The following is a 19,793-nucleotide window of genomic DNA, read 5'->3' as shown; positions in this document are numbered from 1 at the left end:
CTGATATCGTGGAAATTAGGGAGCTATCTACTAAGCGGCTGCAAGATGCAGCAGCGGCACGAATAGGATCAGAGTTTCATTCATTAAAATGAAATTCCGCTCTGAACTAATTCCCGAATTGAGTCCTAACACGAATGGAGAAATTGTTCTCATTCTGTTAGACAGAACGCCGGCGAAACTACAGAATTTACGTCCTAAGTGACAGGACATTTGGGAACACTGACAGGATGCATTGAGAGATCACGGATCAAAGGTGTGAATTGTGGGAAAATTGATCTCCGGAAATTAAGCTCCTCCGCTAGTCATGGCTGGTCAGGCGTAGGAAACCTCCATAAGACAAATACTTTGTCTTAGGTTTTAAAGAAAACTAGAGCAGACAGGAAAAAATGAATAACAGATCCAGACAGAGAGAGAGAAGAGGAATCAATTAAAGAAAGGCAAGTTCGGCATGACAGTGCCGCTTTAAGTGTGCGTGTGGACTCTTTAGACAAAAAGTTTTGTATTGAAGGAACACTATAGTCATGAATTTTTTTTTATCTTAATGAAGCAGTGTTCGTGTATAGATCATGTCCCTGCAGTCCCACTGCTGAATTCGCTCATATTTAGGAGTTAAACCCTTTTGTTTCTATTTATGCAGCCCCAGCTACACCTTCTCACACAGCTTGCATGGAAAGCAATGGTTTTACTTTCATTTAGATGTAACTTACTTTAAAAGTTTTTATCTCCTGCTCTGTAAATTAAACCTTAATTACATTTAGGAGGCTCTTGCAGGGTCTAGAAGGCAATTAACAGAGCAGAGAGATAAGACATTCTAAATTAAACCCTATTTTTAGGAAGTGCAAACATTAGATGACTCTTTCCAGGGAGTGTTTAGGAAGTCACATGCAGGGAGGTGTGACTAGGGCTGTATAAATGGTAAATGGTAGAGATTTGAGCAGTGAAACTGCAGGGGCATGATCTATACACCAAAACCGCTTTACTAAGCTAAAGTTGTTTTGGTTACTTTGGTGCCTCTTTAAATATTGCATCACATGTAAACTGTGTTTCATAATCTTATCAGAAATAGATCAAATATGTTCCTTGGCAAGTGTAACCACAATATTCCACCAATACTGCCATCTATAAAAATAATTCTACACATATTCGGATTAGAAACCAGTCCAATCCATAATCTATCCCTAGAAAAATGTGTATTATTTCTCCATCAAGTACTATGATTCCATTATATAACTGTGTATGAATATATATGATATATAAAAGCAAGTCTTATGGCTTGACGGGTGTGCAGATTTTTGTTAAACATTGTATTAACTCTCCACAGACTTCAGGTGGAAGGGGTTTTCATTCACAATTTTTTCCCCACCAAAACCTTTTTGTTTTTTGACATACATACATACATATATATACACGCAAAGCAAAAAACAAAAAAGTTATGGTGGGGAAAAATTTAGATTGAAAACCCAGCCAGGCTCCTCTGCGCTGGGTAACTCTCGTCCTCCTGCCGTCAGGAGCCGCGCGCGGGCATTCAAACCGCCCATAGGAAAGCATTAATCAATGCTTTCCTATGGCCGTCAGCGTCTTCTCACTGTGATTTTCATTGGGCTGAAGTGGCCTGGGTGCCTATAGTGGTCCTTTAAACTAAAATCTGCACACCAGTCAAGCTTGATTTTTTTTATTTGTGTTTAACATTGCATTGATATAGATATATCAACAAATGAATAAACATTTGCAACTTAGTATCAGGCAGTGTTTTTAGTTACAGCAGTCATGTGTGTTAAAAGTATACTGACACCTAGTGATCGTGTTGAGCATTGCAGCCAATCACCTCCATCCCCACAGTGTGTGCCTTACATTTCTGACCGTATAAACTGTCAAGTTCTTGCAGAGTGTTACAATAGTGCTAAAATGGAACTGCTTCTTTAGTGGTGTTCACTTGTTTAATAGTCGAGTCATCTTTCAGTATTATTGGCAATTTAAAGATACGAGATAAAGTTTAATAAAATAGAATGAAACCACCAACTACCGTTATCCTGACCGAAGGCTCTAGTCCATCCCATACTCACCATTGCCTGGGGGCTTCGGTATTAACTCCTGGCTCTGGGAAACTCGGAGTGTGGAAGACACTCTCTTTTCTTCCATGCTGTCCAATACACCTTCTAGCCTCTCACTGACCTCGTAGAAAGACGGCCTGGCATCTGGAGACATCTAAATTGATGACAATAATGTCAAGTAAACCTGTATACTCTATGTGGGAAATTGCATCATATTAGTACATTTTTATTAATCAATGACTTCGTAAAACCCCCGGAAACAAAACCCCAACACAATTGCCATCAACAAAAGGTCACGCTGTAACATACCGATACCCATTTACACTGAACAGTCACAACATTAAAACCACCTGCCTAATATGTAGGTTCCCTTGGTGCTGGCAAAACAGCTCTGATGTGTCAAGGCATGGATTCCATAAGAGCTCTGAACGTGTCTTGTGTTATCTGGCACCAATACATTAGCAGCAGATCCTTTAAAGGCTCAATGAAGTGGTCTGGGTGCCAGGTCCCTCTAGTTTAAACCCTGCAGCTGAAAACATGTTTCAGAGAAACTGCTATGTTTCACTGAGGGTTAATCCAGCCTCTAGTGGCTGTCTCACTGACAGCCGCTAGAGGCGCTTCCGCGATTCTCACTGTGAAAATCACAGTGAGAAGACGCTGGACGTCCATAGGAAAGCATTGAGTAATGCTTTCATATGGGCTGTTTGAATGCTAGCGCAGCTCTCAGATCTGACGTCGGCAGGGGGTGGAGAGTTCCCCAGCACAGAGGGAGTCCGGCGCTGGAGAAAGGTAAGTGGCTGAAGGGGTTTTAACCCATTCAGCCCAGCGGGAGGGGGGCCCTGAGGGTAGGCGGGGCCTAATGACCCTATAGTGCTCCTTTGAGTCCTGCAAGTTGCATTTCTTATCAGTTTTTGCAGTGTGGCAGGTTGCATTATCCTGCTGAAAGATGCCACTGCCATTAGGGAACACCATTGCCATGAAGGGGTGTACGTGGCACATGTTAAAATAACATCCAAATGAAGGCCATGACCCAAGGTTTGCCCAGAGCATAACACTGCCTCCCCTGGCTTGGCTTCTTCCCAAAGTGCATCCTGCTGCCATCTATTCCGGGTAAATGACATAGATGCACCTGGCCAGTCACCTGATCTAAACAAAAAATACGTGATTCACCAGAGTTGGTCTTCATTTGCTCCATGGATCAATTCTGATACAGCAAACTGCGATGCACTGTGGTTTCTGATACCTTTCTATCATGGCCAGCATTAAGTTTTTCAGCAATTTGAGCTACACTAGCTCTTCTGTGTGAACGGGCTAGCCTTCACTCCACATGTGCAAGAATGAGCCTTTGGCGAACACTACACTGACGCCGGTTCACCGGTTGTGGTTCCTTGCACAACTTTTGGTAGGCAGTAACTGTGGCGGACCGCCTGGCAACCCCACTGGGTGCCTCCGCCAATCGATGCTTCCTAGTATTCCCGAGTAATTCCAACCACTTCACCAGACACCATAACCATCACCATCCCCGCAGCCAGCGTTACAGCTTGGTTGGGGTCTCGCCGTCCTCCACCCACCCTGGAACCAAGACAGAGATCTAGCTTCCAGTGGGTAAACCTCTCCTACTCCAGAGAGTATAGCAGGATAGCTCTTACAAGAGCTAGTGATTATAATCCAAGGAAGTATAGTGATTATAGCAATCCCCAGAGTGAATATAGCTGTTCTATGTTGAGGGTGAAGGAGAACTGTTTATTGGTAGCCACAAGCAAGGGGTTTTCCATAACATATTCCAGGGGCATTCCCCAATGGACCTGAGAGGGTACTGTGAAAAGTACACACTGTAATTACATTGGCTCTCAGGTCCAGGACACTCCCACACAAAACAGGATAATCCCTCCCCTGTGCCTGAGCGATAATTGAGTCAGGAACTGTACTAAACTCAATTATCTACAGGCACAGAAAACATATTTTACAATAACCCGAAAGTACCCACAAAACACATGGAAACCCCACAAACGTTATATCCCCTGAAAGTCTTGATATGGAGGAAAAACATATCGAAAAATCACCCAGATCGGTTCAGGAATTCGGGATTTCCATGGAAGTCATAATTTTGACCGACGTGCACATGATCCTATGCCCATAACAGTTCTAGGGCTAACTGGAATGATCTTACTTAGATCAGATAGTCTATAAAGTGCTTGGTCAGGAACAATGTCCTCGCTGTCCTTGACCGGGCAGATCCACTCATATGAAAACAAAAATAAAGAACCAAATAGTGTAATATGTCCAGTCTAATAACAAATTATGTTAATAAACTCACATATATTAGAGCTATAGCTAGCTCTAGTGTGAAGAGCGTACAGCGGTACAATCCCCACTTATGGGATATAGGGTAGACTTCCTCCGTCAGGGGTATGTTCAACACTCAAAAAGAAGGGTAAAAGGAGACAACCAATAGTGCTCTCTGGTCAAAACAAAGGTATATAAAATATATATAAAATGGTACTCACAAGAGAGGAGCAGACAAACTGCTCCTTGATAATAGTGTTAGTGGTATGATCCCCACCTACCATTACTTTGAGTCCAGGATGATAAAATGCAAGGTAAAAAAAGTAAAAACAGTAGTATAAAGTGTATAAAAAGATGACTTGCACAAATAAAGTGACCAAAATGGATAAAAATACACAATATAAAATATCAACATCGCGTTTCGCCTTACAGGGCTTCTTCAAAATGGAATAGAACATAATACCTGGCAGGGTACGTTTAAATAAGAATACAGGAAATTAAAATTGGCGCCAAAACCAAGGGCAGCCAATAAAAATGCATAACACAAACAAATAATTTATAACAAATTAAAACAGATTTTGGCTTGTATTAATAACAAATATAATGCCTAATGAACATAGTACTGTGATTTAATTTCAAAAACGAGGGTTTACTGATTTGGGTATAAACATGCGGTCACGTGACTTTCGTGATAGCCGCAATGTGTATTGGGAAGTGTAGTCATAGCAACGCATACAAGCATCCTGTAGGGTGTTATAATTTGGCATCGGCGCGCATGAAGCTGCAGCCGACGTCGGGAAGTGTGGGCGTGTAGGGAGACGTCGGCATGCACGAGGCTGCTGCCAACGTCAGGATAGATGAGCGTGTTAACAGGACGTCGGCGCGCACGGAGTTGTAGCCGACGTCAGGGTAAATGAGCATATTGCAGGGAATAGTGGGATGTCGGCGTGAGGATTAGGAAATGTCGGCTGCACGCTAAAAAACGTGCCGCCGGGAAGGATTGGAGCCATATTGGTGGAGGGAGCAACTGTAATGATAGTGGCAGCCATATTAGGGGGTGACTAGAAAAAAAATAATGTATAGTTGTAAGAAAACTGAATACAGCACTTCAATACACAATTAAGAACAGTAAAAAAAAATAAAAAATAATAATTTCAGTTCTCCCAAGAATGTTTTTTATGTCCCCGCCCCTCCATGGTATGGTACATTATTTGTATTCCTATACATTTTAGCATTCTTGGATCCTTATTGTGTTTAATAAAATATTTGTATACTGAATGGTGTAAGTATCCATTTTTAATATTTCTGCAATGTTCACTTAGTCTTTTAAGCACCTTGTGGTCATTCCAACGTACTGGAGGCCACATTCAAGCAGATAGATGACATTTTTCGTGGTATAATTAATAAAATTATTAATTTTGTAAACCTTATTTGTCATTTTTGAAATAAATTGCGTTACTTTGGAAGGTACAGTGGGGTCAGTGGTTTTGCAGACTATACATGCTTTACATTTACAGAAACCTTTAATTTGGGGGAAAAAAAAAGAAAAGTAGTGTATTTTTTGTTTCTTTAGTAAAATTCTTGGTTAAAATGGATTTAAAATTTGGAGCTCCTCTGAATACTATATTAGGGCGTTCCGGTATAATTTTTCGACTTAGAATATGCCAGTGTTTCTTTATAATCTTTTTTATATTGCCGCTTTTGTTGTTGTAATTGAAAATGATAGGAAGAGACATGGATTCATCTGTGTTTTTTGTTTTATATACTAGAAGTTCGTTTCTATCTCTTTGCTGGATATTACTGATTGTGTCTGTTAAGTCTGTTTCAGAGTAATTTTTTTCAATAAATAAATTTAAAAAAATTCTGCTTGTTTGTTACAATCATTTAATTCTGAACAGTTTCTCCGAAGTCGTAAAATTTTACTTTTGGGAGCACTATCAAGCCAGGGTTGGTAATGACAGCTTGATTTGTCTATTGCAGTGCTTACGCAAACTTTTAAAGAAAACGTCTTTGTTTGTATTTGTCCATTTTTAATAAAAATGTTAAGATATAAAAAAATCTGTTCCCTACTGTATTCACAAGTTAAAATTAACCTCTATTGTTGATGTTAAGATTGTTGATAAAAGAATTAAGATAGTCTTCGGAGCCTTCCCAAGTAAAAAAAAGAGGTAATCGATCTATATAAAATGAGACTAGGTTTGCCCTCCAGACATGGTTGTTAAAAATAATTTCGGACTCCCAGTCAGACATGAATAAATTTGTGTAGCTGGGAGCAAACCTGGTCCCCATTGAAGTTGCTCCCTCCACCCATATGGCTCCTAATCTCACGTCGGCCGCAACTTTTGTGCGCGCCGACGTCCCACTATTCCCTGTAATACGCTCATTTACCCTGAAGTCGGCCGCAACTCCGTGCGCGCCGACATCCTGTTAACACGCCCATCTATCCTGACGTCGGCAGCAGCCTCGTCCGTGCCGACATCTCCCTACACGCCGACAATTCCCGACGTCGGCTGCAGCTCCATGCGCGCCGACGTCAAATGATAACCATATATACACAAATCTTACCAGTAAACCCTCGTTTTTAAAATTAAATCACAGTACTATGTTCATTAGGCATTATATTTGTTTTAATACAAGCCAAAATCTGTTTTAAATTATTTGTTTGTTATATGCATTTTGATTGGCTGCCCTTAGTTTTAATTACCTGTATTCTTATTTAACAACATACTCAACAATCGGTTCACACATTTCTGCCTGGCCACCAATGGGGCTACTGCCCAGAATAGTTCCATAAGTTCAGCTGGGTCAGCCGGTCTATTTCAGGGGCAGGGAAACACATTAAAATAACGAAATGACTGTTCGTGTCTATGATTCTCCAATATCTCTTGTTCGTGTGTTTAAATGTACCGAATGCCGCTACGTTCGTATGAAAGGAAAAAAAATGGTGGAAGTCTGGAAGTCCCAGCGGTGTTCGTGGGAACTAGTTTCCGAAAACAGTTCCATGCGTTCGACGACAACACACCGCTGGTCGTTCGACAGTTTAAGATGGCCACCGCCACGTGTTCGTTTATATGAACGACGTTCACCCAGCCGTTCGTCAATTAAGCTGCGGTTAACCACAGCTTCTGGGAGGTTAACGAGTGGCACACTCCACATGCAGGGTGGTCGGTCGTTAAGCGATTTGTTCGGTTATTTGAATAGAATTATCCTGGTTGTAAGAGAAGTGAAATTCACCGAACCAATTAACGAATATATAAGGGAATATATAATATCCAAGCAAATAAGGAGAAATATGAAATCCAAGGACAGAGGGTTCTGTCACAATCTTCTTGTACAAATGCACATTATATTTGCCAGCAAAAAAAATTTTGGCTCCCAGGTTTCAAAATTTTAATGTGCATTAGATACTATGCCGCATTAGATTTGAGTAAATACGGTATATACAACCCTCTTTACAGGTACCATTGCAATAAAATCAGCTGTCAGTGGTTTTAATTTTGTGCCTGATCAGTGTACATCTCACAAGTTTTACCAAGATTGTAAATTAGATATAAACATTTCACTGCTCTGAGAATTTAATATACAGCACTACAGATGGATATCTTACAGCCGATACCTAGGACTAAGAATAGACATCTTACTGCTGGTACCTGGCTCTGTTATTTGATATACAGCGCTGTGGATGGATATCGTACTGCTGGTACTTGGCTCTGATTATTTAATATAGAGCGCTGCGGATGGATATTACATAGTTACATAGGCTGAAAAGAGACTTGCGTCCATCAAGTTCCTCACATTTGTTTTTAGCTGTTGATCCAAAAGAAGGCAAAGAACCCAGTTTGAAGCACTTCCAATTTTGCAACAAACTAGGAAATCATTTTGCAAGTATTTATCCAATTTCAGTTTAAACATCTGTATGGACTCTGATACAACCACCTCTTCAGGCAGAGAATTCCATATCCTTATTGCTCTTACTGTAAATAAAACCTTTTCTTTGCCTTAGATGAAATCTCCTTTCTTCCAGCCTAAATGTGTGACCTCGTGTCCTATGTATAGCCCTGTTTATGAATAGATTTCCAGATAATGGTTTGTACTGGCCCCGAATATATTTGTAAAATGTTATCATATCCCCTCTGAGGCGCAGTTTTTCCAAACTAGACATTTCCAGACTAGACATTTTGTAACCTTTCTTCGTAACTAAAATGCTCCATTCCTTTTATCAATTTTGTAGCTCGTCTCTGCACTTTTTCTAGTGCCATGATATCCTTCTTTAAAACAGGTGCCCAAAATTGCACAGCATATTCATGGTGAGGTCTTACCAGCGATTTATAAAGAGGTAAAATTATATTTTCATCCCGAGAATTTATGCCCCGATTTATGCATGACAAAACCTTACTGGCCTTAGCAACTGCAGATTGACATTGCATATTGCTGCCTAATTTGTTGTCTATAACAATTCCCAAATCCTTCTTGTGTGTGGTTATCCCTAATTCACTACCATTTAGGGTGTAAATTGCTTGTGCATTCTTAACCCCGAAGTGCATAACTTTGCATTTTTCTACGTTAAATTTCATCTGCCATTTTAGTGCCCAATCCCCCAATCTATCCAAATCCCTCTGCGGCAAAGCAATATCCTGCTCACATTTTATTACTTTAAAGAGTTTTGTGTCATCTGCAAACACCGAAACATGGCTTTCAATGCCTATTTCAAGATCATTTATAAATATGTTAAATAGAAGCGGTCCTAAAACAGAACCCTGAGGGACACCACTTACCACTCTTGTCCAGCCTGAAAATTTACCATTAATGACAACTCATTGTACTCTTATCTTACTCTATCCAATGTTCTACCCAAGAACAAGAATAATCATCTAGACCAATTTCTTTTAGTTTGAAGACTAACCTATGTGAGGAACCGAATCAAATGCATTGGCAAAATCCAAGTAGATCACATCCACTGCAACATCCTGATCTATATTTCTACTTACTTCTTCGTAGAATGCAATTAGGTTAGGATATCTTAGTGCTGGTACTTGGCTCTGAGTATTTAATATAGTGCGCTGCGGATGGATATCTTATTGATGGTAATTAGCTCTGAGTATTTAATATAGAGCGCTGCGGATTGATATCTTACTGATGGTAATTAGCTCTGAGTATTTAATATAGAGCAATGCGGATGGATATCTTACTGATGGTAATTAGCTCTGAGTATTTAATATAGCGCGCTGCGGATGGATATCTTACCAATGGTAATTAGTTCTGAGTATTTAATATAGAGCGCTGCGGATGAATATCTTACTGATGGCAATTAGCTCTGATTATTTATTATAGTGCGCTGCGGATGGATATCTTACTGATGGTAATTAGCTCTGATTATTTAACATAGAGCACTGCGGATGGATATCTTACTGATGGTAATTAGCTCTGAGTATTTAATATAGAGCGCTGCGGATGGATATCTTACTGATGGGAATTAGCTCTGAGTATTTAATATAAAGCGCTGCGGATGGATATCTTACTGATGGTAATTAGCTCTGAGTATTTAATATAGAGCGATGCGGATGGATGTCACTGATGGTAATTAGCTCTGAGTATTTAATATACAGCGATGCAGATGGATATCTTACTGATGGTAATTAGCACTGAGTATTTAATATAGAGCGCTGCGGATGGATATCTTACTGATGGTAATTAGCTCTGAGTATTTAATGTAAAGCGCTGCGGATGGATAACTTATTGATGGTAATTAGCTCTGAGTATTTAATATAGAGCGCTGCGGCTGGATGTCACTGATGGTAATTAGCTCTGAGTATTTAATATAGAGCGATGCGGATGGATATCTTACTGATGGTAATTAGCTCTAAATATTTAATATAGAGCGCTGCGGATGGATATCTTACTGATGGTAATTAGCTCTGAGTATTTAATATAAAGCGCTGCGGATGGATATTTTACTGATGGTAATTAGCTCTGAGTATTTAATATAGAGCGCTGCGGATGGATATTTTACTGATGGTAATTAGCTCTGAGTATTTAATATAGAGCGCTGCAGATGGATATCTTACTGATGGTAATTAGCTCTGAGTATTTAATATAGAGCGCTGCGGATGGATATCTTACCGATGGTAATTAGCTCTGAGTATTTAATATAGAGCGCTGCGGATGGATGTCACTGATGGTAATTAGCTCTGAGTATTTAATATAGAGCGATGCGGATGGATGTCACTGATAGTAATTAGCTCTCAGTATTTAATATAGAGCGCTGCGGCTGGATGTCACTGATGGTAATTAGCTCTGAGTATTTAATATAGAGCGCTGCGGATGGATATCTTACTGATGGTAATTAGCTCTGAGTATTTAATATAAAGCGCTGCGGGTGGATATCTTACTGATGGTAAGTAGCTCTGAGTATTTAATATAGAGCGCTGCGGATGGATATCTTACTGATGGTAATTAGCTCTGAGTATTTAATATAGAGCGCTGCGGATGGATATTTTACTGATGGTAATTAGCTCTGAGTATTTAATATAGAGCGCTGCGGTTGGATATCTTACTGATGTTAATTAGCTCTGAGTATTTAATATAGAGCGCTGCGGATGGATATCTTACTGATGGTAATTAGCTCTGAGTATTTAATATAGAGCGCTGCGTCTGGATGTCAGTGATGTTAATTAGCTCTGAGTATTTAATATAGAGCGCTGCGGATGGATATCTTACCGATGGTAATTAGCTCTGAGTATTTAATATAGAGCGCTGCGGATGGATATCTTACTGATGTTAATTAGCTCTGAGTATTTAATATAGAGCGCTGCGGATGGATATCTTACTGATAGTAATTAGCTCTGAGTATTTAATATAGAGCGCTGCGTCTGGATGTCAGTGATGTTAATTAGCTCTGAGTATTTAATATAGAGCGCTGCGGATGGATATCTTACCGATGGTAATTAGCTCTGAGTATTTAATATAGAGCGCTGCGGATGGATATCTTACTGATGTTAATTAGCTCTGAGTATTTAATATAAAGCGCTGCGGTTGGATATCTTACTGATGGTAATTAGCTCTGAGTATTTAATATAGCGCGATGCGGATGGATATCTTACTGATGGTAATTAGCTCTGAGTATTTAATATAGAGCGCTGCGGATGGATATCTTACTGATGGGAATTAGCTCTGATTATTTAATATAGAGCGATGCGGATGGATGTCACTGATGGTAATTAGCTCTGAGTATTTAATATAGAGCGATGCAGATGGATATCTTACTGATGGTAATTAGCACTGAGTATTTAATATAGAGCGCTGCGGATGGATATCTTACTGATGGTAATTAGCTCTGAGTATTTAATGTAAAGCGCTGCGGATGGATAACTTATTGATGGTAATTAGCTCTGAGTATTTAATATAGAGCGCTGCGGCTGGATGTCACTGATGGTAATTAGCTCTGAGTATTTAATATAGAGCGCTGCGGATGGATATCTTACTGATGGTAATTAGCTCTGAGTATTTAATGTAAAGCGCTGCGGATGGATAACTTATTGATGGTAATTAGCTCTGAGTATTTAATATAGAGCGCTGCGGATGGATATCTTACTGATGGTAATTAGCTCTGAGTATTTAATATAGAGCGCTGCGGATGGATATTTTACTGATGGTAATTAGCTCTGAGTATTTAATATAGAGCGCTGCAGATGGATATCTTACTGATGGTAATTAGCTCTGAGTATTTAATATAGAGGGCTGCGGATGGATATCTTACCGATGGTAATTAGCTCTGAGTATTTAATATAGAGCGCTGCGGATGGATGTCACTGATGGTAATTAGCTCTGAGTATTTAATATAAAGCGATGCGGATGGATGTCACTGATAGTAATTAGCTCTCAGTATTTAATATAGAGCGCTGCGGCTGGATGTCACTGATGGTAATTAGCTCTGAGTATTTAATATAGAGCGATGCGGATGGATATCTTACTGATGGTAATTAGCTCTAAGTATTTAATATAGAGCGCTGCGTATGGATATCTTACTGATGGTAATTAGCTCTGAGTATTTAATATAGCGCGCTGCGGATGGATATCTTACTGATGGTAATTAGCTCTGAGTATTTAATATAGAGCGCTGCGGATGGATATTTTACTGATGGTAATTAGCTCTGAGTATTTAATATAGAGCGCTGCGGTTGAATATCTTACTGATGGTAATTAGCTCTGAGTATTTAATATAGAGCGCTGCGGATGGATATCTTACCAATGGTAATTAGTTCTGAGTATTTAATATAGAGCACTGCGGATGGATATCTTACTGATGGTAATTAGCTCTGAGTATTTAATATAGAGCGCTGCAGATGGATATCTTACTGATGGTAATTAGCTCTGAGTATTTAATATAGAGCGCTGCGGTTGAATATCTTACTGATGGTAATTAGCTCTGAGTATTTAATATAGAGCGCTGCGGATGGATATCTTACTGATGTTAATTAGCTCTGAGTATTTAATATAGCGCGCTGCGGATGGATATCTTACTGATGGTAATTAGCTCTGAGTATTTAATATAGAGCGCTGCGGATGGATATCTTACTGATGGTAATTAGCTCTGAGTATTTAATATAGAGCGCTGCGGATGGATATCTTACTGATGGTAATTAGCTCTGAGTATTTAATATAGAGCGCTGCGGATGGATGTCACTGATGGTAATTAGCTCTGAGTATTTAATATAGAGCGCTGCGGATGGATATCTTACTGATGGTAATTAGCTCTGAGTATTTAATATAGAGCGATGCGGATGGATATCTTACTGATGGTAATTAGCTCTGAGTATTTAATATAAAGCGCTGCGGGTGGATATCTTACTGATGGTAATTAGCTCTGAGTATTTAATATAGAGCGATGCGGATGGATATCTTATTGATGGTAATTAGCTCTGAGTATTTAATATAGAGCGATGCGGATGGATATCTTACTGATGGTAATTAGCTCTGAGTATTTAATATAAAGCGCTGCGGGTGGATATCTTACTGATGGTAATTAGCTCTGAGTATTTAATATAGAGCGCTGCGGGTGGATATCTTACTGATGGTAATTAGCTCTGAGTATTTAATATAGAGCGATGCGGATGGATATCTTACTGATGGTAATTAGCTCTGAGTATTTAATATAGTGCGATGCGGATGGATATCTTACTGATGGTAATTAGCTCTGAGTATTTAATATAGAGCGATGCGGATGGATATCTTACTGATGGTAATTAGCTCTGAGTATTTAATATAAAGCGCTGCGGGTGGATATCTTACTGATGGTAATTAGCTCTGAGTATTTAATATAGAGCGCTGCGGGTGGATATCTTACTGATGGTAATTAGCTCTGAGTATTTAATAAAGAGCGCTGCGGATGGATATCTTACTGATGGTAATTAGCTCTGAGTATTTAATATAGAGCGCTGCGGATGGATATCTTACTGATGTTAATTAGCTCTGAGTATTTAATATAGAGCGCTGCGGATGGATATCACTGATGGTAATTAGCTCTGAGTATTTAATATAGAGCGCTGCGGTTGGATATCTTACTGATGGTAATTAGCTCTGAGTATTTAATAAAGAGCGCTGCGGATGGATATCTTACTGACGGTAATTAGCTCTGAGTATTTAATATAGAGCGCTGCGGATGGATATCTTACTGATGGTAATTAGCTCTGAGTATTTAATATAGTGCGATGCGGATGGATATCTTACTGATGGTAATTAGCTCTGAGTATTTAATATAGAGCGATGCGGATGGATATCTTACTGGTGGTAATTAGCTCTGAGTATTTCATATAGAGCGCTGCGGATGGATATCTTACTGATGGTAATTAGCTCTGAGTATTTAATATAGAGCGCTGCGGATGGATATCTTACTGATGTTAATTAGCTCTGAGTATTTAATATAGAGCGCTGCGGATGGATATCTTACTGATGTTAATTAGCTCTGAGTATTTAATATAGAGCGCTGCGGATGGATATCACTGATGGTAATTAGCTCTGAGTATTTAATATAGAGCGCTGCGTATGGATATCTTACTGATGGTAATTAGCTCTGAGTATTTAATATAGAGCGCTGCGGATGGATATCTTACTGATGGTAATTAGCTCTGAGTATTTAATATAGAGCGCTGCGGGTGGATATCTTACTGATGGTAATTAGCTCTGAGTATTTAATATAGAGCGCTGCGGATGGATATCTTACTGATGGTAATTAGCTCTGAGTATTTAATATAGAGCGCTGCGTATGGATATCTTACTGATGGTAATTAGCTCTGATTATTTAATATAGAGCACTGCGGATGGATATCTTACTGATGGTAATTAGCTCTGAGTATTTAATATAAAGCGCTGCGGGTGGATATCTTACTGATGGTAATTAGCTCTGAGTATTTAATATAGAGCGCTGCGGATGGATATCTTACTGATGGTAATTAGCTCTGAGTATTTAATATAGAGCCCTGCGGATGGATATCTTACTGATGGTAATTAGCTCTGAGTATTTAATATAGAGCGCTGCGGATGGATATCTTACTGATGGTAATTAGCTCTGAGTATTTAATATAGAGCGCTGCGGATGGATATCTTACTGATGGTAATTAGCTCTGAGTATTTAATATAAAGCGCTGCGGATGGATATCTTACTGATGGTAATTAGCTGTGAGTATTTAATATAGAGCGATGTGGGTGGATATCTTACTGATGGTAATTAGCTCTGAGTATTTAATATAGTGCGATGCGGATGATATCATACTGATAGTAATTAGCTCTGAGTATTTAATATAGCGTGCTGCGGATGGATATCTTACTGATGGTAATTAGCTCTGAGTATTTAATATAGAGCGCTGCGGATGGATATCTTACTGTTGGTAATTAGCGCTGAGTATTTAATATAGAGCGCTGCGGATGATATACTGATGGTAATTAGCTGTGAGCATTTAATATAGAGCGCTGCGGATGATATCATACTGATGGTAATTAGCTCTGAGTATTTAATATAGAGCGCTGCGGATGGATATCTTACTGATGGTAATTAGCTCTGAGTATTTAATATAGTGCGATGCGGATGATATCATACTGATGGTACTTGGCTCTGAGTATTTAATATACCGTGCTGCGGATGGATATCTTACTGATGGTAATTAGCTCTGAGTATTTAATATGGCGCGCTGCGGATGGATATCTTACTGATGGTAATTAGCTCTGAGTATTTAATATAGAGCGCTGCGGATGGATATCTTACCGATGGTAATTAGCTCTGAGTATTTAATATAGAGCGATGCGGATGGATGTCACTGATAGTAATTAGCTCTGACTATTTAACATAGAGCGCTGCGGCTCGATGTCACTGATGTTAATTAGCTCTGAGTATTTAATATACAGCGCTGCGGATGGATATCTTACTGATGGTAATTAGCTCTGATAATTTAATATAAAGCGCTGCGGGTGGATATCTTACTGATGGTAATTAGCTCTGAGTATTTAATATAGAGCGCTGCGGATGGATATCTTACTGATGGTAATTAGCTTTGAGTATTTAATATAAAGCGCTGCGGATGGATATCTTACCGATGGTAATTAGCTCTGAGTATTTAATATAGAGCGCTGCGGATGGATGTCACTGATGGTAATTAGCTCTGAGTATTTAATATAGAGCGATGAGGATGGATATCCTACTGATGGTAATTAGCTCTGAGTATTTAATATAGAGCGCTGCGGTTGGATATCTTAATGATGGTAATTAGCTCTGAGTATTTAATATAGAGCGCTGCGGATGGATATCTTACTGATGGTAATTAGCTCTGAGTATTTAATATAGAGCGCTGCGGATGGATATCTTATTGATGGTAATTAGCTCTGAGTATTTAATATAAAGCGCTGCGGGTGGATATCTTACTGATGGTAATTAGCTCTGAGTATTTAATATAGAGCGCTGCGGATGGATGTCACTGATGGTAATTAGCTCTGAGTATTTAATATAGAGCGATGCGGATGGATGTCACTGATAGTAATTAGCTCTCAGTATTTAATATAGAGCGCTGCGGCTGGATGTCACTGATGGTAATTAGCTCTGAGTATTTAATATAGAGCGATGCGGATGGATATCTTACTGATGGTAATTAGCTCTGAGTATTTAATATAAAGCGCTGCGGATGGATATCTTACTGATGGTAATTAGCTCTGAGTATTTAATATAGCGCGCTGCGGATGGATATTTTACTGATGGTAATTAGCTCAGAGTATTTAATATAGAGCGCTGTGGATGGATATCTTACTGATGGTAATTAGCTCTGAGTATTTAATATAGAGCGCTGCGGTTGAATATCTTACTGATGGTAATTAGCTCTGAGTATTTAATATAGAGCGCTGCGGATGGATATCTTACTGATGGTAATTAGCTCTGAGTATTTAATATAGAGCGCTGCGGATGGATATCTTATTGATGGTAATTAGCTCTGAGTATTTAATATAAAGCGCTGCGGGTGGATATCTTACTGATGGTAATTAGCTCTGAGTATTTAATATAGAGCGCTGCGGATGGATATCTTACCGATGGTAATTAGCTCTGAGTATTTAATATAGAGCGCTGCGGATGGATGTCACTGATGGTAATTAGCTCTGAGTATTTAATATAGAGCGATGCGGATGGATATCTTACTGATGGTAATTAGCTCTGAGTATTTAATATAGAGCGCTGCGTATGGATATCTTACTGATGGTAATTAGCTCTGAGTATTTAATATAGAGCGCTGCGGATGGATATCTTACTGATGGTAATTAGCTCTGAGTATTTAATATAGAGCGCTGCGGATGGATATCTTACTGATGGTAATTAGCTCTGAGTATTTAATATAGAGCGATGCGGGTGGATATCTTACTGATGGTAATTAGCTCTGAGTATTTAATATAGTGCGATGCGGTTGATATCATACTGATAGTAATTAGCTCTGAGTATTTAATATAGCGTGCTGCGGATGGATATCTTACTGATGGTAATTAGCTCTGAGTATTTAATATAGAGCGCTGCGGATGGATATCTTACTGTTGGTAATTAGCGCTGAGTATTTAATATAGAGCGCTGCGGATGATATCATACTGATGGTAATTAGCTGTGAGCATTTAATATAGAGCGCTGCGGATGATATCATACTGATGGTAATTAGCTCTGAGTATTTAATATAGAGCGCTGCGGATGGATATCTTACTGATGGTAATTAGCTCTGAGTATTTAATATAGTGCGATGCGGATGATATCATACTGATGGTACTTGGCTCTGAGTATTTAATATACCGTGCTGCGGATGGATATCTTACTGATGGTAATTAGCTCTGAGTATTTAATATAGAGCGCTGCGGATGGATATCTTACTGATGGTAATTAGCTCTGAGTATTTAATATAGCGCGCTGCGGATTGATATCTTACTGATGGTAATTAGCTCTGAGTATTTAATATAGAGCGCTGCGGATGGATATCTTACCGATGGTAATTAGCTCTGAGTATTTAATATAGAGCGATGCGGATGGATGTCACTGATAGTAATTAGCTCTGACTATTTAACATAGAGCGCTGCGGCTCGATGTCACTGATGTTAATTAGCTCTGAGTATTTAATATACAGCGCTGCGGATGGATATCTTACTGATGGTAATTAGCTCTGATAATTTAATATAGGGCGCTGCGGATGGATATCTTACTGATGGTAATTAGCTCTGAGTATTTAATATAGAGCGCTGCGGATGGATATCTTATTGATGGTAATTAGCTCTGAGTATTTAATATAAAGCGCTGCGGGTGGATATCTTACTGATGGTAATTAGCTCTGAGTATTTAATATAGAGCGCTGCGGATGGATATCTTACTGATGGTAATTAGCTCTGAGTATTTAATATAAAGCGCTGCGGATGGATATCTTACCGATGGTAATTAGCTCTGAGTATTTAATATAGAGCGCTGCGGATGGATGTCACTGATGGTAATTAGCTCTGAGTATTTAATATAGAGCGATGCGGATGGATATCTTACTGATGGTAATTAGCTCTGAGTATTTAATATAGTGCGATGCGGATGATATCATACTGATAGTAATTAGCTCTGAGTATTTAATATAGCGTGCTGCGGGTGGATATCTTACTGATGGTAATTAGCTCTGAGTATTTAATATAGAGCGCTGCGGATGGATATCTTACTGATGGTAATTAGCTCTGAGTATTTAATATAGAGCGCTGCGGATGATATCATACTGATGGTAATTAGCTGTGAGCATTTAATATAGAGCGCTGCGGATGATATCATACTGATGGTAATTAGCTCTGAGTATTTAATATAGAGCGCTGCGGATGGATATCTTACTGATGGTAATTAGCTCTGAGTATTTAATATAGTGCGATGCGGATGATATCATACTGATGGTACTTGGCTCTGAGTATTTAATATACCGTGCTGCGGATGGATATCTTACTGATGGTAATTAGCTCTGAGTATTTAATATAGAGCGCTGCGGATGGATATCTTACTGATGGTAATTAGCTCTGAGTATTTAATATAGAGCGCTGCGGATGGATATCTTACTGATGGTAATTAGCTCTGAGTATTTAATATAGAGCGCTGCGGATGGATATCTTACTGATGGTAATTAGCTCTGAGTATTTAATATAGTGCGATGCGGATGATATCATACTGATGGTACTTGGCTCTGAGTATTTAATATACCGTGCTGCGGATGGATGTCACTGATGGTAATTAGCTCTGAGTATTTAATATAGAGCGCTGCGGATGGATATCTTACTGATGGTAATTAGCTCTGAGTATTTAATATAGAGCGCTGCGTATGGATATCTTACTGATGGTAATTAGCTCTGAGTATTTAATATAGAGCGCTGCGGATGGATATCTTACTGATGGTAATTAGCTCTGAGTATTTAATATAGAGCGCTGCGGATGGATATCTTACTGATGGTAATTAGCTCTGAGTATTTAATATAGAGCGCTGCGGATGGATATCTTACTGATGGTAATTAGCTCTGAGTATTTAATATAGAGTGCTGCGGATGGATATCTTACTGATGGTAATTAGCTCTGAGTATTTAATATAGAGCGATGCGGGTGGATATCTTACTGATGGTAATTAGCTCTGAGTATTTAATATAGTGCGATGCGGATGATATCATACTGATAGTAATTAGCTCTGAGTATTTAATATAGAGCGATGCGGATGGATATCTTACTGATGGTAATTAGCTCTGAGTATTTAATATAGTGCGATGCGGATGATATCATACTGATAGTAATTAGCTCTGAGTATTTAATATAGCGTGCTGCGGGTGGATATCTTACTGATGGTAATTAGCTCTGAGTATTTAATATAGAGCGCTGCGGATGGATATCTTACTGATGGTAATTAGCTCTGAGTATTTAATATAGAGCGCTGCGGATGATATCAT

General features: G+C 39.1%; 1 protein-coding gene across 2 annotated transcripts in view; it reads right to left on the bottom strand.

Annotated features, from left to right (window-relative positions):
• The window catches only part of TESK1 (testis associated actin remodelling kinase 1), a 119,388-nt gene that overhangs the window by 12,994 nt on the left and 86,601 nt on the right, over positions 1–19,793 (bottom strand). For both annotated transcript variants that reach the window (XM_063453538.1, XM_063453539.1), the window contains one exon: positions 2,064–2,205. In XM_063453538.1, coding sequence (XP_063309608.1) covers positions 2,064–2,205 — 142 coding nt within the window. The remainder of the gene's footprint in view (positions 1–2,063; positions 2,206–19,793) is intronic.

Source organism: Pelobates fuscus, chromosome 5 (genome assembly GCF_036172605.1).
Source record: "Pelobates fuscus isolate aPelFus1 chromosome 5, aPelFus1.pri, whole genome shotgun sequence".
Taxonomy (NCBI): domain Eukaryota; kingdom Metazoa; phylum Chordata; class Amphibia; order Anura; family Pelobatidae; genus Pelobates; species Pelobates fuscus.
The sequence above is the reverse complement of the archived record's forward strand: the minus strand, read 5'-3'. Positions and strand labels throughout refer to the sequence as shown.